The 13,946-nt window shown below is 41.8% G+C and overlaps 3 protein-coding genes across 5 annotated transcripts in view; 2 read left to right on the top strand and 1 right to left on the bottom strand.

Moving 5' to 3' along the window:
* The window catches only part of LOC101158313 (tyrosine-protein kinase yes), a 28,076-nt gene extending 23,453 nt beyond the window's left edge, over positions 1–4,623 (top strand). For all 3 annotated transcript variants that reach the window (XM_004081131.5, XM_011489015.4, XM_078938202.1), the window contains 2 exons: positions 2,269–2,400; positions 3,404–4,623. In XM_004081131.5, the coding sequence (XP_004081179.1) occupies positions 2,269–2,400; positions 3,404–3,612 (341 nt within the window). In that variant the 3' untranslated portion in view covers positions 3,613–4,623. The remainder of the gene's footprint in view (positions 1–2,268; positions 2,401–3,403) is intronic.
* A 1,430-nt stretch (positions 4,624–6,053) lies between these two features.
* On the top strand, positions 6,054–10,458 carry enosf1 (enolase superfamily member 1). Its single transcript, XM_004081129.5, has 15 exons — positions 6,054–6,212; positions 6,307–6,409; positions 7,594–7,709; positions 8,086–8,172; positions 8,245–8,271; positions 8,349–8,421; positions 8,499–8,537; positions 8,706–8,788; positions 8,860–8,982; positions 9,047–9,181; positions 9,276–9,317; positions 9,398–9,527; positions 10,007–10,106; positions 10,180–10,261; positions 10,341–10,458. The coding sequence occupies exons 1-15, from the start codon at positions 6,132–6,134 to the stop codon at positions 10,431–10,433; spliced, it is 1,314 nt and encodes a 437-aa protein (XP_004081177.2). The 5' UTR covers positions 6,054–6,131; the 3' UTR covers positions 10,434–10,458.
* On the bottom strand, positions 9,763–13,558 carry tyms (thymidylate synthetase). Its single transcript, XM_004081130.5, has 7 exons — positions 13,241–13,558; positions 12,914–12,987; positions 12,636–12,810; positions 11,596–11,697; positions 11,346–11,521; positions 11,202–11,273; positions 9,763–11,133 (listed from the first exon to the last, which is right to left on the bottom strand). Exons 1-7 carry the CDS (start codon positions 13,464–13,466, stop codon positions 10,996–10,998), a joined length of 963 nt encoding a protein of 320 aa, XP_004081178.1. The 5' UTR covers positions 13,467–13,558; the 3' UTR covers positions 9,763–10,995.
* Between the last annotated feature and the right edge of the window lie 388 nt (positions 13,559–13,946).

Below are 13,946 nucleotides of genomic sequence, written 5' to 3'. Positions count from 1 at the left end.
ACACTTTTTTAGCCGAAAAATACAATGAAATCTTAAACTTTGAAGCAAATGCGTCACAGCAGAGAACACTTCCATCCAAGATCAGGAATGTGAAGTATGAAGGTATTAGTGAAGGTACTGTGGGCTTAGCAAAATCGCTCAATAAGTTTGGATTTCTGCTCTGACATTAACATGTTGAATTTGGAATAAAAACATGAACATATAGGTCCTTTTTTATCTTGAGCCAGTGGTTGCAGGCTGATGTTGTTAACACTGTCTTATTGACGTACTCCATTAGCAACAACTTCTCTCGAAAACCACAGCCTCTGCACTGACACGAGGAATTTGATTACCATCATTTGCCTGTTTTCTAATGTCTACCTGCGTTTTCTTGTCACAAAGCTTAAATACTCTCAGAGACGGTGACAGATTTGAATCAAATTACCTCAAATACCGTTACTGGAACTGTCAAACCCTGCACGTTTAATGACGGAGCAGCTTACCACTAGTCTGCTGGATCTGTAGTCGCATATCTGTCAGAAGTCAGAGGTTTCTCTTCCCCTCTGGTCACCGCCTCCAGAGTACTGAATGCACTACATCTCCCAGCAACCCTGCAAACAGTTCCTGACTTTTGTTTGCAATCACTTGCAATTCTTTTAAGCACCGTACTGAGCCTCACTCAATGCGAAGTATTGTTTGTGCCACTTCGCCTGCATTACTGAGCATTATAGCAGGATCTGATGTTCTGTTTCCTGACTCTGTTTGTCTCTGACTCCATTTGCCTGCCCCGAATCTCGCCTGGATCCTGATTACTCCTGTCTCTTCTCTGATGCTCTCATGCTCGTTACTGACCCCTGTCTGCCTGACCCTGAATTAGCTTTGTGGACTTTTAGCCATGCTAATAAAACCTGCTGCAATTGGAACCAGCCTTCTGCCCTTTCAGTATCAAAGACCATGGCAAAGAATGTTTTTGAATCTTTATCCTAGAAGAAAATAATTAAAGAACAAAATAGATGTAAAATGGTACGGCGAGACTAATAGCCACTTTTCTGTGGTCTATAGTCGGATGACACTAATAATTTTGATGCAAGTTGTTTTCTGCTTTTACAAAAAATGTCTTTAGGCATTAAAGAAGCCATGAAAACATAGTAAATATAGAAATTCAAATAGCTTTCACCAACTGTTTGATACTTTGTCAAAATTGCACAAAAAATGAAATTGCAAAAAAGAGGCAGAAAGAATAAATTCTGCAAAATATTTTTTATTGTTCAACGTATTTTAAAGGAAATGTCACACAGCCACATACCTACATTTTGCACACGTTGCACGGATTAAAATTGGTCATACATGAATATTCATGGCAAAAAGTGAGAAAAGTAGATGTATCACAAATGAACCATGATAAAACCACTGAAAGAAGTATGAATAAACCACGCAAAGAACGCATAAATCAACGTACAACATGAACCCTGTGTGATTATTGCACTGTTTATATGCAATTCATTAGTGATTCGTGTGTCAATTACGTAATTTGAATGTGATCTGTGTGCCGTATACATAACATAGGTGTTGCACATCGGTGGTACATGCGTGAAAAGTCCCTTAGACATACGTGGAACGGTCGTGGAAAGCCACACATTTGTGTACTGTATGCATCTCGCAAAAATCATGCACAATTGCATAAGATTTACGGAATAATTGTGCACAAACTACGTAGAATATACATAATCTGCACAATTCTTCAGCTACCAAAACTTTTGAAAACCAAATTCACATAAAGACCTGTCGGCCGAAACCCTCGACGGACATCTGCGCACATCAACGAAGGAGAAACCCAAGAAACACGTACAAATTATGTACCGAAATTTCATAAGTGGAAAATGCGCAAAATTTACAGTAAGTACTGGCTCTGTGCCACGGCCTTTAGTAGAAAATAAACCGAATTACTTCTAAAAATGTTTTGGAAAATGTGTGATGTTAAAAGGTTTCAATGAACACACTTAGATATTTCCATGGACATAAATCAAACCATAACTTTGTTCTTCTTCTTTTGTGTCTATAAGTCCATGAATGAGACTCACACTTTAACATTTGTTCAACCATTTATGATCCTATAAGGTACATAACGTTACTAAATTTGCTATTATTTGCATAAAAAACTATAAAACGTTCTGTAAGTGAGTTTTTAATATTCCTGTTAGTGGCATTTGAGGGGGTCAAATCATGATTTTAGTTAACTTACAAAGGATAGAATGAAGGTCATCTTAGACTTCTCCAATCTCCCCACAGGAGCTAAGTTCCCCATCAAGTGGACGGCTCCTGAGGCTGCATTGTACGGCCGCTTCACCATCAAGTCCGACGTCTGGTCTTTTGGCATCCTGCTCACTGAGCTGGTCACCAAAGGCAGAGTCCCCTACCCAGGTAAATGGCACACCCACAGGTGCACACACCTGATGATGGGACTCACAGGTCCTTCAATGGGTGAGCTGTTTCAAATGCCCTGATTGTAAATGTCACATGTTGAAGGGAAGCTGTCTGTCATTCTGTCCTCTTGTTTAGTCTCTACAAGGGGAGCGCACACACACACACACGTGCACGCACACACACAGGCAGATCTGAGATTAGATGAGACCATCTGGTGGGAGACGATCAGGAAATTGAACACTTGTTTATGGCCATCTGCCGCAGTGATGCTGCCCTGGGGAGCAGTCCTCTGCTGTTCTGCTCTGCTGCCACACAGCTCGTCTTCATATCTCAGCTGAAGTAATTCACAGGTTAGTTAAGTGTAAGGAATCATGAAGTCTACGCACCAAGAGATGCAGTAAAATAAACACTTTTGGCAGCATTTCTCCTTCAATGTTTTGTGAACTGAGGACACTGCGGGAGAGGTAGTGCCGAATAACCGGAAAACACGGTGGGGGTTGTATCATGATTGAAGAAAAGAGCTTAAAATAAAGATGTGCAGGATGGAAACTGAAGTTAAGAACCTAAAGTCAGATTGAAAGCAGAAAAGGTAACTGCCTTCTGGTGAGTTACCTAATGCATGAAGCTTTGAAGTGAAAACGGGTGGCAGAAATAACTTTAATACTGTCACATTTTGACAGAAATATCAGATTCAGATCTCTCAAAAAGTTTTTCAGACCCCAGGGGTCTGATCTTTTTGGGGAAGGCTGTATTTGAGAGTTAAGAACTCTTGATATCAGGTGAATTCAGTGGGTCTCCTTTGAACACTTTTATGTTGTATGGCACACAGGCGCTAGCCTTTCCCCTTGTCTCCCTCTACCCTCACTTGCCCTCGCCGCACCAACACCTCCCTCTTTCTACCCTCCCTTACTGACAGGGCGGCCCATTGTGCAGCCATTGTGTTAAACATCATCATATGCTCAACACATTGTTAAAATCTTTTGTGTTCTGTCGTCCTCAGGTATGGTGAATCGGGAGGTGCTGGAGCAGGTGGAGCGTGGTTACCGCATGCCCTGCCCGCAGGGGTGCCCCGAGTCCCTGCACGAGATGATGAAGCTCTGCTGGAAGAAAGAACCGGACGAGAGGCCCACCTTCGAGTACCTGCAGTCCTTTTTGGAGGACTACTTTACCTCCACAGAGCCACAGTACCAGCCCGGAGAAAACCTATAGCCACGGGAGACAAACCAAAAGACTTGCAGGACGTTTGCACTCACCCTGACTCGCTCCCTTTTCCCCCAGTTTCATTTGGATTCCTTTTTATCAGCGTTTGTTGGTACTACACAAGCTTACTGTGTTCACATATTGGTTTGTGGGATTGGTGTGGTTCTGTGCACACATTTTGGAGACATCTTTCATGTGGGATTTTTATCTGCATTTCGTGGTGTTTCTGTCAAATAAGCTGCCGCCAAACTGAAAACCATTTGCTAGAGTTGCGTAAATTGCATTTAAAAATTGAGGATTGAAATCCACATATATTTTGTTTTTATATTATTGAATTATCCATCAATTATTCATAGAAATGGTATGTTTTCTTAATAGGGAAAAGGTCTGAGGGAGTATTATCACGGTCCATTCAAGGGTGATTATTTTTAAAGCAAACCCCCACACAGCTTCAGTTTATTCCATTTCATCAGTTAGAGCGCCCTTTGTGTCTGTGCGATAGTCTCATTTGTGCATTCTTTTAAATTATTTTTAAATTTGTCATTCCAATCATTTATTATGGTTTATTTAAAGCACATGAACTAACGTCATTTTTTTTTCCTTTGTAAAACTGTGGTTTGATTCTGGGCTTGCTGTCTAGTCATCTTAAAATGCAAACCTAGACTCCACTGAAAAAAAAAGGTATTTCAGAACGAAGCTGAGAAATACTTTTGTTTTCACCGCTGAAATGTGACTGAGGAACTCTTTAACTCATGGGATCAACAGGACTCTGCAAAAAAATGTTTATGCCGAAGTGGATTTCCATTTAGAACATTTTACTTCTGCGATTTTATGCTCCCGCATGGACTCATCACTCAACATTGTGTTATATTGGGAATTGACCACAGAGCTTATGATAAAGGGCTTTATACTGTATATGGTGAAACACTCATTTTATATGTGATTATTAAGCTAAAAAGACATGCATTTGGGAGGAATGGTAACAATGACTTTGTACAATAAAATCCAACTTTAATTCAATTTTTTTACGTTTGTTAAAGAATAATGATACGTATCTCTTTATCTCTTTAAAGTGCTTTCTCTAGCCAAAATATTTTTAAAAAGAAACTGTAATTTTCCAGGACATAGTTTCACAGAGCGGCAGTAGTTCATTACAGAATTTGCCTCTAAATAGTCGGTGGGACACTTGATGCGGAGTAAGTCTGCCCCCTTCACCATCATCCATCTGTTTACGCACTCTCCCGCTACCAGACATTATTGATGCAACAAAGTTGCCGATCAATATTGGAGCTATCCAGCCGTGCACTTTTAAACCAGATGCTAGTTCAGATGAGGCAAAGAAAGTTGAATTCTGTCGAATTCCTTCACTACTCGCCACATAGTGCACTGTTGCGTTTTGCACAGCCGTCCGACTTTCCAAAATCGAGTTCCCTATAGATTTCCCAGAAGTCTCTGCGAAAAGCCTGTGAGCATCAATGCTCGGTCATGGAACATGACCCCTCCCACCTGGCATTCTAAACAGGAAGTACCTGTTTGCTCCAAGAAGTCAAAATCCCATAGACTTCTATAGAGAAATAAACAGCTGTTACTGGTACTCAGTCATTCTATTGATCTGAATCACCTTCCTCTGCCACTTTTTAAAAAAACGTTATTACTGTTACTATTATTTTTCTTTTTCACAAGTTGTTTATGTTATAAACTGACCAATCAGTTGACTCAATAAAAGCATGTGGTGCTCGCTGGCCCCTACTTTAAACATTCAAAATGTTTAGGGTCCAATTCCAAAATCAAGTAGCCCTAGAAATTTCCCAGAAGTCTCTGCAAAAAACCAGTGTGCGTTGAAGCGCACATGATTGGCGAATATAGACCACAATGCATTGTGCCTGAACAATTTTTGCCCCAAAAATATATTTTAATGTCTTTTTTTTAATAAACCATCAACATTTTATCTTCAGAAGACAGTGAGTTCATAAATGATCGTCGCAAAACGCTCATATCAATTAGATTTTAACTTTATGAAATTGATGTCATATTTAGTGTTTAAAAAAGAAAAAGTAGTGAGCATTGTGTCCGAATTGCTTTTAAAATCCAGGGCACTACATAGTCCTGTGCTGTATAGTGTTTTTTGTAGTTAGGGATTAGGGCAGGAGCCTGAGATGATTTGTTTTTTTTTTTTAGATGATTTTGTTGGAGCCGGAAGTAAGGCATAGGTGACGTCACACTCGCTCAGTCCAGTTCTCTTATATAGTCAGTGAGTTTGCCTTTGTAACTTGTACATCACACTTCAAAGCTTTTTCCACAACGATTTGAATAAAGAGTTACTCAGAATTGCAATTTTAAGATAAATTTTCTTTTTAAATGTCCTCATCCTCCATTATGAAAAAAATGTCACAAGATAATGTTAAAAAGCACTAAATAAAACACGTTTACATGATTAGGGTGGTTCTTTAATTTTCTGAAGAAAAAAGGGGGCGGGGTCATCAGTCAAGTGACTTCAGGGCAAACCGCTTAATCCCGGGTCAAATAACATGTCGCCTAAAATCGTGCGTGTTTCAGTGAGGGATGTGAGATTCCCGACTTCTCTGGAGCAGCACGGCTCGGATGCGATGGTATGAACCTCATGAAGAGGAGGTGAAGTTCTTGTGCTGCTGCTTTTGTGAGGAAGCTTTAGGCCTTCTTTTCCTCTCTCCGTCCGCTCCCCAGCACACAGACCCGGATTATTCCGCCGCCTACGTGGTTCTGGAAACGGACGGTGGACTGAGAGGATTCGGCCTCACATTCACGTTAGGAAAAGGCACAGAAATCGGTGGGAAAAGGCGCCGTTAAACGCCGCAAAACCAGCACAAAACAGAAGTTTGTGCCGCTACAACAGCGCTAACTTTGTGATGCGTTCAAAGGCTTTTTAATAGCTCGGCAATTGTAGCTTATCACAATAAAGCAAGGCAATAAAGGTATTTTTTTTTAAAAAGAGGAATTAACAGGTAAACTGGTAACAGAAAAAAAGCAAGTATAAGTAAAGTAGTCTTTTATATACCTACTCAAGTAAAAATAAAATAAAAATATAAGGTTTTGAATGACAGACACATTGTGAAAAGAGAAAAAGTACAAAGTCTGGTATGTTCAGATATTGAAGTAAATTATAATTTTAATAAATAAAAGGTATAAACCACTGATGTGCAAAGTAAAAAAAAAGAGTTCCACAAAAATCCTTACTATGCATATCTGGAAATCAAGACAACAAAATACATAATATAACTAAATTTGGCTAAGTGGGCCTAAATGTGTAATGAAATAGTCATAAAGTTGAGTAAAATATTATATTAAGCCAGTTTATATAAAACAAAGTGATACGATGAACATGAAGAGACAAAATCCAAAGGTGAGAGATGTTCTGTTAATGTACTTTCTGACTTAATCTGGTTGCTGAAGTCAAATCATATACAAAAAAAAAGAAGACACAGAAAACAGCAAAATAAGGCTGAAAAAAAAAATCCCATATATTAGGATTGAATTTATTTTAAGATGTAAAAAGGCCTGGTGACAATGATATGAAATAAAAACTATTTCAAAATGTCTATAGATGTTGAAATAAAGCCTTAAAATACAGAAACACATTTGGTAAATTTAAAAATATACATTTTTTTCTATTAATTTGTGTGAGAATGCATAATGCATTTTTGATAAACTAAAGTTACAATGTAGACTTAAATTATCTGCGCTCATAACTTGTACAACTACAATTAAAGTTTTTTTCCCTGAGTGTACCTGAAGGGAACATGCTTCTTGTTCTGTCCTCACAAACAAACCCTCTACTGCCCTCTTGTGGTCTGCAGACAGACTTACATGACATCAGTCTGCTCATCTGGATGTCAGGGTCTCTCACATCTGAGAATTCTCTGCTTTGTTCCTTACAGGAACTTGATCAACTTGAACTCTGAAAGCTTTCTTTCCCACTCTTTATTTTGATTTTTTTCACTGATGTGGTTGCAGTGGTGTGTGCCGTCCAGGCCATGACTGGACTGGTTGTTGGAAAATCTTTGGAGGAAATTGTGAGGGACTTTCGGGGCTTTTATCGCCTCCTGACCAGTGATGGGCAGATGAGATGGGTAAGAAAAATGGCTTCTAAATGTCTCACAGAAAAAAATAATCATGGATCTGTTTATATATCAGTTTATAATTAGGGTTTGAGAATGTTTTTGAGCATTACAATTTTTAAACTTAAGTGATCACTCAAATCCGTTTTTAATCATTGTAACGTTAAAGATTTGTTAATTAACTTGTAATTTCCTTTTCTTAGATTGTAATTAAATGAAAAAGTGGCATTGTAAGATAATAGTTGCTAATAAATTAGCAGTATGTTGAAATTGATGAAACAACAAAAGACGGATTTTTATTGCATTTCAAAATGCTAAAGTAATTAGATCTACTGGTCAAAAAAAGAATAAAACAAATAAGGTTTTTGTCGTATAATGTTGTAAACAGCTGGGCCCAGAGAAAGGAGTGATTCACCTGGCGACTGCTGCTCTCCTGAATGCTGTGTGGGATCTGTGGGCGAGGATGGAGGGCAAGGTGGGCTTTTCATCTTCATCATTGTTGCTTAATCCCCGTTCTCCATGACTCACCGCCACCCTCTCCCTGCAGCCGCTGTGGAAGCTGCTGGTGGACATGGTGAGTCACGGCTGAACTGTGACACTGATCGGGTGTTGGGGATGCGATCACGATCCCCTTCCTGTGTGTCAATTCAGAGCCCGGAGCGGCTGGTCTCATGCATCGACTTCAGGTACATCACCGACGTGCTAACGGAGGAGGAGGCTCTGGGTGAGATCCCCGAACAGTTGAGAAATCTTAATTCGGTGTCGTCAAACCAGCCGACTCTGCCTCTGTCTCTTAATCAGAGCTTCTGGTGAAAGCGCAGGAGGGCAAACGGCAGAGAGGTGAGCCCACTGGAGAGCCATTAATTACACGCCTGAATGGGATCATGAAGCACTTAAGAGCCTCTTTAGAAACCAACCCTGGTGCTTTTAGCTGTGGAAAAAAGGCAACCCTTTGCTCTATTTAAGCTCAAGTACTTATTAGGCTGATGGCTTTCTCTTATCTGGCAGAGGAGGAAATGTTGAGGGAAGGCTATCCTGCCTACACCACCTCCTGTGCTTGGCTCGGATACTCTGACCAACAGCTCAAGCAGGTTTCTGCTTATCAAAACCTACTTATCCGAGTTTTCGTTTGTCTGAATTACCTGCACTTTTTTTTTTCCAGCTTTGCACGGATGCCCTTAAAGGCGGTTGGACCAAATTTAAGGTGAAGGTCGGAGCGGATCTAGACGACGACGTGCGCAGATGCCGCCTCATCCGGCAGATGATCGGACCAGACAACACCTTGGTGAGGATGGATTTTGTTTCGTAAAGAGCGAGGAAAAGCGCTTACGGAATTGGGTTTGTGTCAGATGATCGATGCCAACCAGAGGTGGGACGTTTCCGAGGCGATCAGCTGGGTGTCCAACTTGGCAGAGGTCAAACCTCTTTGGATCGAGGAACCCACGTCTCCAGACGACATACTGGGACACGCTGCTATTTCTAAGGTCAGACAGATGTTTGGTTTTTGCTGGGTTCACTAGCGTCTCCGGAGTTTTTATTTACGAGTGCTTTTTATCGTCCAACATGCTTCCTTTGCAGGCTTTGGCTCCTCTCGGGATCGGAGTTGCCACAGGCGAACAGGTCCGGTTCTGAGTCCGTTCCTGTGCAGGTGCACTGACGGACAGACTCGGGCTTTAAACTGATGGATTTTCCGTCTGCAGTGTCACAACAGAGTCATGTTCAAGCAGTTCCTCCAGGCCGGCGCGCTGCAGTTTGTGCAGATTGACAGCTGTCGGCTGGGCAGCGTCAACGAGAACCTGGCTGTGCTGCTGATGGCTCACAAGTTCCGAGGTTACAAGAAGCATTGATAGTTATTCACCAAGAAATCAGTGAATACATGTGTTTTTGCAACTTTATCCTAATGAAATGCATGTTGGTCTAATGTCAGGTTAGATCCAAACTGTCTGGTCCAACTCTTTCAAAGCATTCCCAGCGGTCTTTTAATTATGATTATTTTGTTGCCAAAATAAAACATAAAAGCCCACCAGCTTACAGCCCCTCAAACTGCATTTTGTTTGAGCTTAAATTTTGAGCTTAATTATCTCAATTTATGTCCATCATGAGAAAAATGCCACAAGAACACATACACAATTGTCATCAGAGTGGGTCTGTAAGTTGTTGGGTACTTAGGGTTTATAGAGGCAACTTGTTGATCAGAAGACACATATAAATGTTAACATGTCCCCTTATCTCAAGGAAACCAATAAAAATAAAAGAGAAATGTTGAGATCAATGGTAAGTATTCAGAGGAGTGTTTGTGTACGTTCTAGTCCCAGTGTGTCCTCACGCCGGAGGAGTCGGTCTGTGCGAGCTCGTCCAACATCTGATCCTGTTCGACTACATCTGCGTGTCAGCAAGTCTCAGCAACCGGTGAGTTCAAACGGTTTCTACGGCCGATTTAAAAACCAAAGTGTGTAAAATTCCTCCTTAAATCGTTTCACAGAATGTGCGAGTACGTCGACCATCTCCACGAGCACTTTGTTTGTCCGGTGGTGATCCACAACGCTCGCTACATGCCCCCAAAGGTTTGGATCCCTTCATTTAGATTAACAAATTTAAAAAAAAAGTCCAGATTTATTATTAAATGTTTTTTTTTCTCTGCAGATTCCTGGTTATTCCTGTGAGATGTTGGAGTCTTCAGTCAAAAAGCATCAGTATCCTGATGGAGACGCATGGAAACTCTATCCAAAGAAATAAAAATCATATTTTTGTAATACGTCAACGATTGCTGAGTGCTTTATTTTATCGTTGGTGCGGGTGTAACAACACTTTAATCAGATCAGACCACAGACTGTATATGAGAACTGGAGTGAGTGACTCCTCCCCCTCATGTTCCAAACAGGAAGTACTCACTGGTTCCAAAATCCTAGACTTCTATTGAGAAAAATACAGCTTTTACTCAATTTATCTATTGTTTGAATTGCAAGTTATCAACTGGCCAATCAGATGCCTCTAAAAGTAGACCCACTTAGGCAATTACTGCTTAACGTCTGGTTCCAACATGGCAGCGTCCATATTGTAAAAAAAAAATAAATAAAAAGGCAATGAATTGACTTTCTTTAGATCAGACTGAAATCAAAAATCCTATTTTTACGAACAAATAGGAATTTTCCATTTAATATACAGATTCTTATGATTGATTTTCATGAAAATATAAGAAAAACTTAAGGATCTAGGATTTAATGTTATATACAACTGATGCAAATATAGTAGATCTGCTTTCTAAACCCCAACGCGGTCCTTTCATAATGAAGGGGCTTCACACAGCCATCTGCATCTTGATGGCGGGATGAGGGCTGTAGCCACAGATTTCAAAGTCCTCAGCTGTGAAGTCGTCGATGTTCGCCACCGTCCTCTTGATCTTCAGTTTGGGGAAAGGCCTGACGTCCCTCTGAAGCTGCACATTTAAAATCACAGTGAGTTTTCACGACTCAAACGGAAGGAAATGACGCGCCCGAGGCTCACCTGCTCCTGCAGAGGCTCGGCGTGGTTGACGTAGACGTGGGCGTCTCCCAGGGTGTGGACAAAGTCGCCGGGCTGCACAAGAGGAGGAGATGTGAAGACAAGGACGCACAAGGAGGAGTGTTCGACCGCGGCGAGGGCGCTGACCTGCAACCCCGTGATGTGTGCAATCATGTACGTGAGCAGCGCGTAGCTGGCGATGTTGAAGGGCACCCCCAGGCCCATATCAGCCGACCGCTGGTAGAGCTGGCAGGACAGCTCGCCGTCGCACACGTAGAACTGGCAAAGGGCGTGGCAGGGGGGCAGGGCCATGAGGGGCAGGTCTGCAAGGAGACGAGAGACTGAACATCCATCATTCCTTAAAAAAAAAAAAATCACTAAGGACGGCGATCGTCACCTTTGGGGTTCCAGGCACACATGATGATCCGCCGGTCCTCTGGGTTCTTCTTGATGGTGTCGATAATGTTCTGCAGCTGGTCGACCCCTTTGCCTGTGTAGTCTGTTTAAAAAAAACAACAAAAGAGATTTTAAAACAACCTCCAGGACGATACCTGCTGCACGACAGAGAAAATGAGAAATGACACCTTAGTGTCAAAAAGACAGTCAGGGTGAGGTCTCTGCAGGGACGTTTGCAGATGTTTGACTTGAAAGTATCTTCTAGCTGAATGTGTCAACTTCCTTTCCTTTTAAGAACTGATTTGTAAAAATAATCGTCTTTTTGTTTTTGAATAGAAGAGATCAAAAGGAATTCCATGTGACTTGGGAAGATGATTCAATGTAATGTGATGGTAACAAATTTCTCCTGCATCAGGACAAAAGGTTTCACCCAATAGGCGACCCCCACTGGGATTCAGCGGGTTTCAGATAACGTCTGGATGGATGTTTTCAATGAGTCTCCTTTTAGATTCAATTCCAAAAAGTCATTTGCACAGATGTTCCAATGCATGCTGGGAGTTCCCAACTAGATTCCTTTGTCTGCTCTGTCCAGTCTGACAGATTGACTGAATGAGACCAAGGTGCGACATCACCAACAGAACAAAGGTTTACGTCCAGCCTCAACTAAAAGGAAGTCAATTCAGCCGCCATTTTTAACAATATGGACGCCCCCGCGTTGGAACAAGACGTTAAGCAGTCATTTGGCGAAGTCGGTCTGAGTCAACAATTCAATGGCAACCAATGTCGCCAATCAGGAGTGAGCGATAATGAAAAAATTAGATGAATTGAGTAATAGCTGTTTGTTTCTCAATAGAAGTCTATATGATTTTGGCTTCTTGGAACCAGCGGATACTTCCTGTTTGGAACATGAGGGGGAGGAGTCACTCAGTCCAGTTCTCACATACAGGCCTCTGGATCATGGTGACATCCCCTTACAAGCACACTTCTAAAGATTAAAGAAGATTCTCCCCAAAAGTAGAAGCTTTGAGCAAGGCTTTGAACCTGTGTGCATGTCTTTGTATTCTGCCCCAAAGTGCCTCCACTGGAAGCCATAAACGGGTCCCAGGTCCCCCTCCTCTCTGTCCGTGAATCCCAGGTTGTCCAGGAAGGCGCGGGACCCGTTGGCGTCCCAAATCTTGACGCCTTTGTCCGACAGCTCCTTGGCGCTTGTGGACCCCTGTGATTAAAAAACAAAACAAAAAAAAAACCCACAGAAGATCACCGCTTGATTACACATGTCACACAATTACAGTAACATCACTGTTTGGGCTTCAGGTCACCTTGATGAACCACAGCAGCTCCTCCAGAATCCCTTTCCAGAAAACTCTTTTGGTCGTCAGCAAAGGAAACTGATCTAGAAACAATGCAGAAAGATGTTCTTACATTTGATGCATTTGCTAGAATTACTCCTTCGGAAAAAGCCCACAAGATTCTCAGAAATGTGTTCAAAAAACACCTTTTCCATCCTGAAAAACGCATTTTGTGTACAACACGATTTTAACCACCATGTGTCTCAAACTTTTTTGTGTTGGAATTTCCACCACCAACAGAAAGGAATTATTTACGTGTAAAAAAAAAAGCAGTAAGTAAGAAGCTGCATTATTTACCTCGCAGACTGTACCTGACCTGGGCACCGAACACAGACAGAACTCCGGTTCCGGTTCGGTCTCCTTTCCTTCTTCCATTCTGCAGGATGTGCTTCACCAAGTCAAGATACCCGCGTTCGTCGCATAGAAACCCGGACTGCTTCTCCTCGGCGCTCCGCCTCTCCGCCGCCTCACAGACGGATTCCCGCCGCTGCTCTTCGCTGTGGATTTCGGAGGTGGCGGGCATTTCGACGAGCCTCAGCTTTAACGGACCAGATGCGACAGCGACAGCGCGACGTCCAGTGGCTTCCCGGCTTAATTTTGCCGCGCAATTGACGCAGCGTGATGACGTCAGCAAGCGCCAACAAGGTTTTTGTTAAAAAAAAAAAAAAGGTTTAATGTTAATATTTCTTCTAAATGATATTTTAATTTGTTTAGAATATAATTCTAAAGGCCCGTACACACCGGGACGAATATTCGCCAGGCGTTATTCGCCAGCGTTTTTCGCCACGTTTTTTGTGTTCACACCCAGGCGATTTTCGCTGACGATGAGTGGAGTGAACATGCAATTTCATTCCCTGACATTAGATGGCGCTTAATGTAAAACCGAAATACTCCTGTACACAAGGTGGCGCTGCGCAACTTTACGCTTCTTAAAGTCGCTTTTCACTCAGAAGAAGAGAGCAAGTATTTACACGCTTGTCAGAATCAAACAAAGAAAACATGA

Source organism: Oryzias latipes, chromosome 20 (assembly GCF_053564925.1).
Source record: "Oryzias latipes strain Hd-rR chromosome 20, Olatipes_Hd-rR_3.1".
Taxonomy (NCBI): Eukaryota; Metazoa; Chordata; class Actinopteri; order Beloniformes; family Adrianichthyidae; genus Oryzias; species Oryzias latipes.
The sequence above is the reverse complement of the archived record's forward strand: the minus strand, read 5'-3'. Positions and strand labels throughout refer to the sequence as shown.

Coding starts and splice junctions, on each gene's coding strand:
- tyms (XM_004081130.5), bottom strand. CDS start 13,466: ATGCCCGCCACCTCCGAAATCCACAGCGAAGAGCAGCGGCGGGAATCC. Junction 11,698..12,635: donor ATACAAAGACATGCACACAG/GTTCAAAGCCTT, acceptor TTTTTTAAACAG/ACTACACAGGCAAAGGGGTC. Junction 11,274..11,345: donor CACACATCACGGGGTTGCAG/GTCAGCGCCCTC, acceptor CCTCTTGTGCAG/CCCGGCGACTTTGTCCACAC.
- enosf1 (XM_004081129.5), top strand. CDS start 6,132: ATGTCGCCTAAAATCGTGCGTGTTTCAGTGAGGGATGTGAGATTCCCG. Junction 8,789..8,859: donor CTGACCAACAGCTCAAGCAG/GTTTCTGCTTAT, acceptor TTTTTTTTCCAG/CTTTGCACGGATGCCCTTAA. Junction 9,318..9,397: donor GAGTTGCCACAGGCGAACAG/GTCCGGTTCTGA, acceptor TTCCGTCTGCAG/TGTCACAACAGAGTCATGTT.